General features: G+C 38.4%; 1 protein-coding gene across 1 annotated transcript in view; it reads left to right on the top strand.

Moving 5' to 3' along the window:
* PDXK (pyridoxal kinase) overlaps positions 1-8,965 on the top strand; it is a gene marked incomplete at its 5' end in the record, with an annotated part of 74,787 nt that extends 65,822 nt beyond the window's left edge. Inside the window, 3 exons of the mRNA XM_025214540.1 lie at positions 342-478; positions 1,172-1,238; positions 2,059-8,965. Of these exons, the coding sequence (XP_025070325.1) occupies positions 342-478; positions 1,172-1,238; positions 2,059-2,171 (317 nt within the window). The remainder of the gene's footprint in view (positions 1-341; positions 479-1,171; positions 1,239-2,058) is intronic.
* Positions 8,966-11,398: the final 2,433 nt, after the last annotated feature.

Here is an 11,398-nt window from a genome sequence, read left to right on the forward strand (position 1 = left end):
GCTGAGCAGGAAGCCATCCTCTAGTGGCCCCTGGCTTTTGGCCTAGGTCACTGCTGGCATGTGGCTGCATTTCTGGAATCAAAGTGAATGTTCAGGCTTTTTGACTGTCTGTACTTAGCCCTAATGTTAAGTGTAGCGGTTGCTACTGTGTTTTCCAGTCTGACAGAGTATGAGAGACAACGCAGTTTGAAAAAACTATCAGAAAGTGACCATCTTTAAGATCCTCTTCAGAACTTATCAATTTAATGCTGGAAACCCTGCTGGAATTGTTGTTTGGTGATCTTACTCTTGTATTATTTGGAGAAGAAAGCCTATTATTTAAATGTGTCTCTGCATTGTAGCCGAAGCAGATGGTACGAAAGTGATGCAGAGAATTCGTGTGGAGTCTCCTAAAGTGGATGCTGTCTTTGTTGGAACAGGAGACCTGTTTGCTGCTATGCTCTTGGCCTGGACACACAAACATCCAAACAATCTTAAGGTATAATGTTTGGGGGGAGTTTCATCATCCCATGGCAAATGCTGCAATTAACTATTTCTTTCACTTTTTTTCCCCCCCACTGGTTCGACAAAATGGAGATTTGGCACTTTTTGAAAGTGTTTGAGCTGTTTCTGTGCCCGAGTTCCATCTTGGAAACTTAAAAATTCTGCTTATATAAAATAACTTTTATAAATATCTGCAGTTGGAAAGGAGATTTTTTCCTTCCGTACCCAAAGAACACTCTTTTGAATAGTATCTTTGAGTGGTGGATTACTATCCTTTGAATGGCAATTGACCTAGAATAGCTCTTCATATAGTCTGTGAAATGATTTTGGGTTGTTGCTCAATCTGAGATACTCTGTATAGATAACCTTTGGAATCCTTGGTTCACAAAAAGAGCCTAAAATCAGGTATTGGCTTAAAGATCTTATTTTATGGCTCTTTTGGATACTGCATTCTTGCTTTGGACATTTTGTTCCTGGTTTATTACTTTGGCTTATTCAAGAATTCCAAAGATTTTTGTGATGTATATTACATTCACTGCCAAACTCTAACTGTGCTTTTATAGAGTTGACAGCTCAGTTTTCTTTTACCTTTCAAATTATCCTCTAAACTTTACCTTTCAAAAGCACTGCTAATAACTTGAGTAATTGAAATATGAGTGAAACCTGAATGTATTTCCTGTGATCACAGGTGGCATGTGAAAAGACTGTATCAGCCATGCAACATGTTATACAAAGGACCATCACAAGTGCAAAAGGTAATCAGTTCAATCTGTGCTCCTGAATTTACTCTCTTCGCATCCTCTTTGAAACAAAAGTCTGAAATATTTTTGAGTTTCAGCACTGCAGCAGTCTCCTGCACTGTCTGTGCAGCAGAGTATTAGGGAACTCCAGTGCTGGGGCTAGAGTTAGCCCAGCTGCTGGTCTGTTTACCACTGTGTTCTTTATTCCTGCTTTGGGTGATATGGTGATAAAAATGTCACTAGCCATTTTGTGCTAGTGTGGCAACAGGTGTGGATTTGTATTACTGCTAGAGCAGTGATGTGAGAATTTGTAGCAAAGCTTAGTGCAGCAATATGAAGGAGCCTCATCTCTGGTGAATAATTTTCTTCTTCCTGTATATGTTAGGACTAGAATGGATTCCTCAACTGGTAATGAGCAGTGCATTTGTGTGTAGCTGAAGAGATTACTCTTCAACTAGCCTTACCCTTGAAAGTGGAGGAGAATGCAGCTTTGAGCATATGTTTGACTGTACTAGCACATCAGTTGGGCACTTCCCACCTAGGATATGTGCATGTGAGTTGCTGCTGAGCTCTTTCAGTTTCCATGAAGGTCCAAAGAAAAGTTGCAGGACCTCAGAACTTATCTGGATCAGTCTATAAGCAACGATAAAACATTGAGAATAATTCTAGGAGACTTGAGGAGGCTAGGGATTTTGAAGTGCCAGACAGCTCCTAGGATATTAGGGCAGATGGGGAGAAGAAGAAAAAATGATAGTGGGAAAGGAAAGAAGCCATGTTTTTTCTCTTTTTTTTTTTTTTTGTTACTGTTATTGACATTTCAATATCATATTTTTAGCACAGGCTGGAGAAGGAAACAAACCAAACTCAGCCCAGCTTGAATTGAGGATGGTCCAAAGCAAAAAGGACATAGAAAACCCGGCGATAATAATAAAAGCTACTGTGTTATAAAGGCTGTATGTCTCCTAATAACGCACAATGTATTGATGTCCTCTTTTTCTTTCCTGTAAATTGTAATGTTTGCCTTAGATCTGTGACAGAAACCTGACTTCCATGAAATAGCACCTAGCATAGGCAGATACCTATTATCGAACATATGTGCTGGCCTGGCTTGGTTTAAAAGCAAAACAGCAAGTATTGAAACTTACTGCAAGGTATCAAAATGGCTGTGAAATTCACTCAGTCTTTTATTACCCTGGGCAACTGAGTACAAGGGTTCCTGACTTGCCAAAGACATTGGGTGTGAATTTGCTAGTATAACTGACTGACTGGAGCCTATGCAGTAGTAATGCATCTTGTGCCATTTGAGTTGGCTGCCTGCTCCTTTTGCTGAATCCAGTTGGTAGCCTACTGTGGTGTTCAGCATTTCAATTACTCTAAAATCAGGTATGATTAAAACTGCCCAGAAGGTCCAGGATGGGTGTAGGGAGTTACTTGAGAGATGTTTTGCTTTCAGTACTCTGCAGAAGTCTTGAGGTGTCATTTCATGTTTCTGATAACTGCTCCTGTCTCGAGCCTATGAATGATTACACGGTTTCAATTCCTACAGGTGCTAATCGCTTTATTCTCAGCGACAAGCATCCACATGACTTTCTTCCCATGTCCCACTCCAAAAAGATGGACAATAATTAACTAATATCTATTTACTAGCACTGCATAGAAACTTATAACTCTACCTCTGAAAGCAGACTTCATTCCTTTTTTACTAAAGATTATTCAAGACAAAGCTTCCTTATGAAAGGAAAATAATGTGGCTACCTACTCTGAAAGCTAAGTAACCTATTAGCAATTTTTATCCATTGGAATACTATGCTACTGATTACCTTCATTATTTGCTGAGGACAGTTTAGTCTTCATGGATAGTTCTATTTATAAACACCAGAGGGCAGTTCTGCTTAATAAAAATGAGTAGTCTGTTTCATTCGTAAATGCACTATGTAGGGAAAGGCTGGGTTAGTTATAAGTTTGCTCATGGTGAATGATGTGTAGAAAAATTGTTGTTCATAGTGCCATTCTTTGCAATAGTCCATTTTCAGAACCATTTTTCTTGTGCTGCAGAACAAATAGTAACTTTATGTTCATTATTCAAATAAGTTGCTAGAGATTTTATCAAAGCAAAGATTTTATATATGCAGTTTATTCCATTTTATATTTATCATTTATATTGCTATATTCTTATATTCTTATCAAGTTTCTTTGAATCTCTCATGAGCAAGATGGACAACATTGCTTGTCTGCTTCATGCTTGTGTATAGCGGGATGTTGAAATATATCTAGATAGCTCTATTGTTCTCTCATAATCACTGGAGTACCTGAGCACCTCAATATAACGGTTCCCCTGACCTAGCTTTCTCTTTCCTTTTATGGAACAGCTGGGGAAATAATTCCTTTTTTTTTTTTTTATCAGACTGCTTTTCCCTGAAGCTTTTGTAGAATGGGGCCTCAGTCCTTTGCAGTTCCCTGCATATTCTCAGGCACATCTTGTATTTACTGTTTTTCTGCGAGAGGTCTTGACCACATACAGCTTCTGTTGACTCCAGTGAGCAGTCACAAGTTCTTGACATTTCTTGGCGTGTGGACTTGTCCTGGTAGCACAGAAATTGCACTTTCGTACAGTAGCAGAAATCAGATGCTCACCAAGAAGGGGGGGCAGCTTTGTTTTGCCCAGCAAAAACACGAGGTCATTGTCTCCTGTGTTCCTCCCCAGCATCCTTCTCCTGGCCAGGGTTGTCTAATTTATAATCAGTGTCAGTGATCTAGCTTGAGCCACTCTCCCTCACTCCTGCCAACAAACCCGGGTCTGGTTTTAAAGTCTGCAGTGGTGCAAGCTATCTTCACTGATTTCCTGTGTGGATTTCCTGTCATTGGTACTGTTATTTGGCCTCTAGTGGGGGCAAACAAAACTATTCTTACAGCTAATGTTAGGCTGAACTGATTTTTTTTCTTGTTAATAGAACAAAGGTTGTACAATTCATAGGCTTCTTAAATCCCTCATTTTCAGTCAGTAAATGCCATTTAAGTAAATGCATTTTGTAATAGATTTAGAGAACTCAGGTTTTGTCCTACCTAGCTAACAATTTCATAAACAAGTCTGATTTTGCTCTGCAATTACAAATTTGTCTTTCTAATTTAAGAAACAGAAAAAGAATCCAGAGATTACCTAGTAAACTTGACTGCTGCCACAATTTATGATAACCACTGCCATGAAATAACTGTAGCAATAATAATTCTGGTGTCAAATGAAGTGTCGCCATCTACACTGAAGGGGGGAGCTTGTGACAGCCCTCTAAATCTTGTAAAGGTGGCAAAGTAAACAGTACCTTTTTTCCTCTGTATTGTGTTTTTAAACTTTTAATTAGTTTTGTTTCTTGTTAATCACTTCTCATAAACATACAGAGAAACAGCTCTTTATTAATCAATTGTCCTTTTTAATATAGGTACAGTAAAAGCTCTGTTATCCGGCATCCCCTGGGAATGGGGGATGCCGGTTAGTCAAACATGCACCATCTGGTACACTCCCCAGCATCAGTGTGCCAGGGGACAGGAAGGGGGGCCCTGCATAGGCTGCTTTTGCCCCATGCAGGCTGCTTTGCCCTGGGCTGTGGGCTGAAGAAGTGGCAAAGAAAAAACTCGGCTTGCGGCGGTGAAACAGGAAGTCCCCCAGAAGTGGTACTTTGGTTTCGCTTTTGCCGCATTCCTTGGATGCCAGTTAATAGAGTTTTCCGGCTAATAAAGTGTCGGTTAACACAGCTTTTGCTGTATATCTTACTATGGAAGTTGCATGGGAAATCTCAACTTCTAGAGAACAACAGCTTTTGAACAAAAAGGATATTTCACTGCTGCATCTCTGGAGACTTTTGCATTGCTTCAGCTGTAAATTTAACCTTATTGCATCCAGAATCTTTATTTCTCCATGGCTTAAGGCAAATTTCGGGTTCTTCATTTCAAAGAAAACAGTGAAAGAAAACAAAGTTCATAATCCCTCCTCCCTTTTTGAAATCGTAGTAGTAATAACAATAGTCTATCCAAGTTTCTTGCTATCAAGAGACCATACCTGTGACAAACCTGTGATAATTGCTACCAAAAAAAGTCCTTTTTAGCATGAAGGGAAAAATATATTAGTTTGTGGATCTACAGAAATGAGGGCACTGATGGGAACATTTAATTTTGATTTGTTTGTTTTAAACCAACAGGCGTTGGACTGAATTATCATTTAATACAGATTTTTTTTTTTTTATCTGGAAAGCAGAGGTGAAAGCACATTTTACCATAAGATAGAATAGGGGCAAGCTGATAAGGAACTAAACACGTGCGTTAGCAGGTTGGAACATTGACCGAGGTCAGATGTTGGGAATGCAGCAGTGGCCTGTTCCTGATGCTTCAGAGGAAGGTGGAGCACTTCAGTCATTGACCTCTAGCTTAATAGCTATGACATTGTAAGAAATTAATATAAAATTCAGGAGAAAGCAGGAGAGGAAACATCTGCTTTAAAAGCTGAGCTGGCAGTTCAGATTTTCTACTGGCAAGATTTGGCAGCCACTGCCTGAAAGTAAATTGTGTTGAAGATGGTGGGATTTGCTTATATGTTGTTGGATTTAACTGTCCATTGAATTACCCCAAATAGGGTTAGACCTATATGGAAGATTTAGAATAATGCTTGGCCTCTATTAACAATGGAAGAATCATTAAGAAAACTCCTGTAAATGCATATGGTATTTACCTTTTTGTAATTGAAACACACAGACATAGATATTTAAAAAATTGAAGCTATGCATAAAATGTAGGTGCATTTTTACTTGTTAAATGTTACACTGCACTTTTTTTCCTAGTGTGCATGTGTGCGTGTGTGTATAGGGCAGTGGCTTTTTTGTTTTGTTTTTTTTCATTAGAACAAAATTTAGAGCAAAATACATCAACTCAGCACAATCGTATCTAATCAACCTTATTTTCCACTTTTCCTTTTGTGGATGTGACATCCACAAAGATGTCAGATATCCAGCTTGTAGCCGTATTGGTCTAAAGGAACAAGCAGTCAGGACTCGTAGGAGAGATGATATCTTTTATTAGACCAACAAGATTTTTTGAAAAATATTTCTTTAAAGAAATCGAATTTTTTTGCAAAAATCTTGTTGGTCTAATAAAAGATATCATCTCTACTATGAGTAATGATTCACAAAGATAGCATTCATAATAAAATTATTTGTGGAACAACCAGGAAATGTTTGTTTTCCTTGTCCTTCAGGACAGCTAACCATTATTTATTACAAGGAAGTGACAGTATCCCAGGAGTTGTGAGCCTTATCCATAGGCACCGACTCCTGTGGGTGATCTGGGGTTCAAGCACCCATGGAAGAAATTTAGTGGGTGCTTAGCACCCATGAGCCATGTTGTGCGAGCTGGGTTGAAGTAATATGCTTCCTCTTCTGTGCATGCGTGGGGCTTGGTTCAGGAATGAAAAAACCCCCTACCTGCCAGCAAAAACCAAAGTCGGTGCCTATGGTCTTATCTCCTCTTAAATCCTTACTCAAAAAAGCAACTAAATGATAACTAAGGTAAGCTAAAAGGGCGTCTATTAACTGCAGAGGGCAAGCACCTTGGCAGAGACCCCTAGATTCAGTAAATTCTGTTCAGTAATTTTTATGACTAGTAAGAAAATGGAAGGTTCCTGTTGTTCGCTACAGCTAACCAGTTTGTGTTTCAGTCCTTTTCTGGTAATGAAATTTTCAATCCATGTGTACAGCCATTTTGATTAGTGCAACTTCACTTATTTGTGGAGCCATTTTGGTAGACAAAAACTTACCTTAAAATGAATTATTTTCTCTATTCTGGCCTGAGTGTACCTTTCACGTGTTCTAAACTTTGTCTTCCTTGAAAGTTACATGGATAAACTCATCATGATAATGTCAAAGAAATGTGGTTTGTGGAAATTTTATTTTCGCTTGGTATAAGCACACTTTTAAAAAAGTTTGTAGTAAAATTGCTAACTAAAATGTTTGTTTGGTGATTGACACTTTCAAATGTAATGAATCTGTAATCGACATCCTATACCAGGGGTGGGCAAAATGTGGCCCACCAGGCCATTCTATCCGGCCTGCAGGGCCCCTAAAAAATTTAGAAAATTAATACTTATCTGCCCCTGGCTGCCTGTCATGTGACCATCGATGACTTGCCAAAACTCAGTAAGCAGCCCTCCGCCCAAAATAATTGCCCACCCCTGTCCTATATAAAAGATTTGGAGGACCAAGGTTTCTAGCTAAAAATACTGCCTTGTTTAGATGTATCTTATACGTATTTTGATTGGAAAGTGATGATTTGTTGGGTGATATTGTTATGGTGATTGTATTACTTTATTTTATAATATGTGGCAAGAAAGATTGTAATAAATGTCTACATTTAATATATTGTGCATAACATCCAAAAAAGGATCTAAATGTTGGACCGTTTCAGAATTAAAGAGAACAAGAACAGTTGATAGTCTTCCTGGGTAAAGTGCTTTCAATTGAAGACTTTTTTTTTTTTTTAAATTGGGTAAAAAAGAATTAATGGGTACTTAGGGAAAGAGCCTATTTTTAGAGACCAGTGTTACCCCAGTGTAAAATCACAGGATTGGGCAACCTTAATAGGTTTGCCTTCTGAGCATTTCTTTGAATGAGTTTCATAACAGCAGAGACTTACTTGGAGAGTTAAGGTGTTACATCCATGAAAGGAAAGGAGATACAGGAACTCCAAATTGCTAGACTGAGTTGTACAGGATCCTGTTGTTGCTGCTATTTAGATTTTAGTTCCTGAGTTGTCAAACACCTTTATTCATTTATTGAAAAATGACTCCGGCATTCTGCATCTCCATTCCCATGTGCACTTTACTTTCACGCTTATTGGTAGGTCAGATTGTGTATTGTCCTATATGATGCACAAGAGATTAGGGGCTCTGGAGTAGGAACTGCCCCTGTTCATTCCATGCTCTGTTCGAGACAAGCACTTGGCTGTGCTGTCCCCTAACAAAGCACATTGTTAAGTTACAGTATGGCTTTAGATGAAGACCACATAAGCAAGAGCATAGGATGAGAAACTGTTACTCAAGTGCAGTGCCAGATTACACACTTGTGCATTATCCATTAGAAAACATAAGAATTGCCATTTACTGGGTCAGACCATATATCCATCTTGCCCAGTATCCTGCGTCTCACAGTGGTAGTGGATGCTGAAAGGGATAGTGAACAGGTATGACCAAGGTTTTTTCCACTGTTCCTCTCACTTGCAGCCTCCAGCATTTAAGGTCTAGGAAGTTCTAATTTAGAGGCTATATCCCTAATTCCTGTATTGCATATTGCATATTTAGGTCAATTCTGTGGGTGGGAAGAGGCAGGCCATTCAATTGAGCAGAGCCCTGGTGATTTCTCTTTTAAAGGTGCTTGTTCAGTTGCTCAAGTCCATCAGAGAAGTTGATTTGTCTATTCATATGTATACCAGGTGTCCCTCAATTAAATGACACAATGGCTCACCTTCACCCATTTCAATAGTTGGGTTACAAGCCAGTACATACATGATATAAATTTTTGGCTTCTTTGAAGCCAAGATATTTTTTAATTAACTAGGAGAGAGAAAGAAAACAACTGGTTCTTTTGCATTCAATTGCATCCTTTCACTGATCACTCCTAGAACACTACTCACCTCCTGTTAAGAGGAACAGATTATTTGTAAAATAATTGGAAAGGAAGATTTTTAAAATAAAGTCTTTGAAAATGTTCTTTTGGTATTTACTGTTGGTAATTGAGACTATTGAAAGATAATTTTCTATTCTGCTAGCATTCTGAAATGCAATAACTGCCATGCATGTCAGTACTGGGAGTGAAGCTTTGAAATCATACATCGTGCTGCCAGTACCCTTAAATAATGGGTAAAATGATGGTTTATGTACATTTTACATTAGCAGATTTTAAGATAAATAAGATGCATCTGTTTCTTTTCAGAAACATGAAAAGTGTGTCCTTAATTCACTAAAGAATGGCCTTGAACGCTGATCAGAGAGATCTGATGTTTCTGATGTATTTTTGGTCAGAAACAGTCTGAACTACCTGCTCATTGTTTAAATAAGAGTCAAAAGGCAATTTTCTAGAGGGAAGAACATACCAAAAGTGCAGCCTTTTATAGCGGCCTCAGAGCTTCCATACAGGTAACCAGGAATTGAATGATGACACTGAAGGAAACGTTCTGTAAATTGGCACTTGTTGCTTCAGCTACTGGGCTCGTTATAGCTTTAATTTTGGAAAATGCTTAAGCATATGCTTTAATTTTAATGGGCCTTTTAAACAAATGGGACTTATGCATGTGTCTGAGTGCTTTCCCAAACAAGTTTAATTGATGCATTCTTGAACTGGTGCCCCAGTGAGTAGTTGCAGGTCTTGATGCAGAAAACTGAATTTATGGGATAGAGAATAAAGCAGCACATTGGTGAGACTGTCAGCAGTGTGATGGGGGCTGTGCCATATGTTACCACAGAAATCCCATGTATTACTTACCTATTGCCTTTGTTGTTGCATTGCTATTTAGAAAAACCGTGTCTAGAAGATCATAGCATATGTGGTTTGTGTGTGTGTGTGTGTGTGTGTGTGTGTATATATGTATACATCTGTGTGTGTGTGTGTGCTGAAATTTTAGTTGCAGTGGGAAGAATTTGGGGGCTGGCTGTGCATGCCTTCAGAATGCAAGTAGAAAGTCTGAATGAATTCTATTTTTATAGATAGCACTGTGGTTTCAGGTCCCAGTTGCACCATATCTGCCTCTTCCAGGAATGTGAAACGGCAAGGGAAGAGAGTAGAAGGGTGGCGACCATGTGGTAGGGAGAGTACAACCCCACCACCAGCCCTGGACAGAGGAACATAAATAAAGATGCCTTTTAAAGTAATATTTTTTTAGTTCTAAATTGTTAAACAAAAATATTTAAAACAAACTTTTTGTGTACTTGACGTTTGTGGTGCTGGTGCTTTGTATTGAATAGATGGACCTGTTCTGTATTTACCTCTCTTAATGAGTGTCATTGAGGCATATATAAAAAGTAAACAACAAAAAAAGAGTGCTGTGTAATGACAGTGATTTTTAATTTCTAGTGAAAATGTAGGCTCTTGTGTTTGTGTACTTTCTGGTTGGCTCATGAATTTAATCTTTTCTGCAATAAGGCTTAGATGCTTAATTGTAGAAGGAAGTAGTAGTATAGCAGATGACTCTTTAGGGGGGAAAAACTCTTAAATATTGTTGCCCTGTCCACTACTAAATTGTGCATCTTTATTTTTAAAATCAATTATCAAATAGGCTCCAAATTTAGGTTTCAAGCTGCATTCACATAATGAAGTAAAGGTTGGGCTAAGTTAAAATTGTTTTTTCTTTAAATAATTTCCCTGGAGGTAGGAAACTAAGAGTAAGCTATGTATGAAGAGATGAGGCAAGAGAATCAAGGTGAACGTGAATGGATGATGCACAGGATTTAAAAGAGACTTGTAGTTTAGCTGCCTCTCAAATGAAGTACAAAAAGGAGAGATGAAGAAAATATATTTTCTTAAGTCGGTAAATAGTAGTAAGCTGAGAAGCTTGTACAGTGATAAGAATTTATCCTTAATATGTGGTCTGACTTTCAACAGATCCATTATCAACTCAGATTTCTCTGGCTGGGAGAACAGGACAAAAACAAATTGCTTCCAGTGTCATGAATCTGTTATGGGTTTTCATGCATCTTTGTCTGTTTACATTTTTTTATAGGGCCTTTCCTGTAGGTGCCAGTGTCAAGGTTAGATTCTAGGGCCCCGTTTTGGATGTTGCGTATGCCTGGGATATGAATGTACTTAGCGAGGACTGGAGATTTTGACCATAATAAGTAGTAGTATTTTTTGAGAGGGGGTAGAGGAGCAGTCTAGTCTCCTAATAATACTTACAAGTGACTGTTTGCCAAAACTTAAGTAAGAACTTAGCCTTTTTTTTCTCTCTTGGGAGTTTTCACTTACTTGTAGATGGAAAGAAATTGCTGCTGCTGCTTTGCAGAGATAGCAAAGAACTAAAAAAAATTAACACATTAGTTGGAGTACTTTTTTGCAATACTATGCACATACCTGACTCTAATCGGAATCGGTAGGTACCATGTATATGTGAGAAGTCTTAAGCTCTTGAGGGACAACTATCAATATCCA

This window comes from Alligator sinensis, unplaced genomic scaffold, assembly GCF_000455745.1.
Source record: "Alligator sinensis unplaced genomic scaffold, ASM45574v1 scaffold643_2, whole genome shotgun sequence".
NCBI classification, from domain to species: domain Eukaryota; kingdom Metazoa; phylum Chordata; order Crocodylia; family Alligatoridae; genus Alligator; species Alligator sinensis.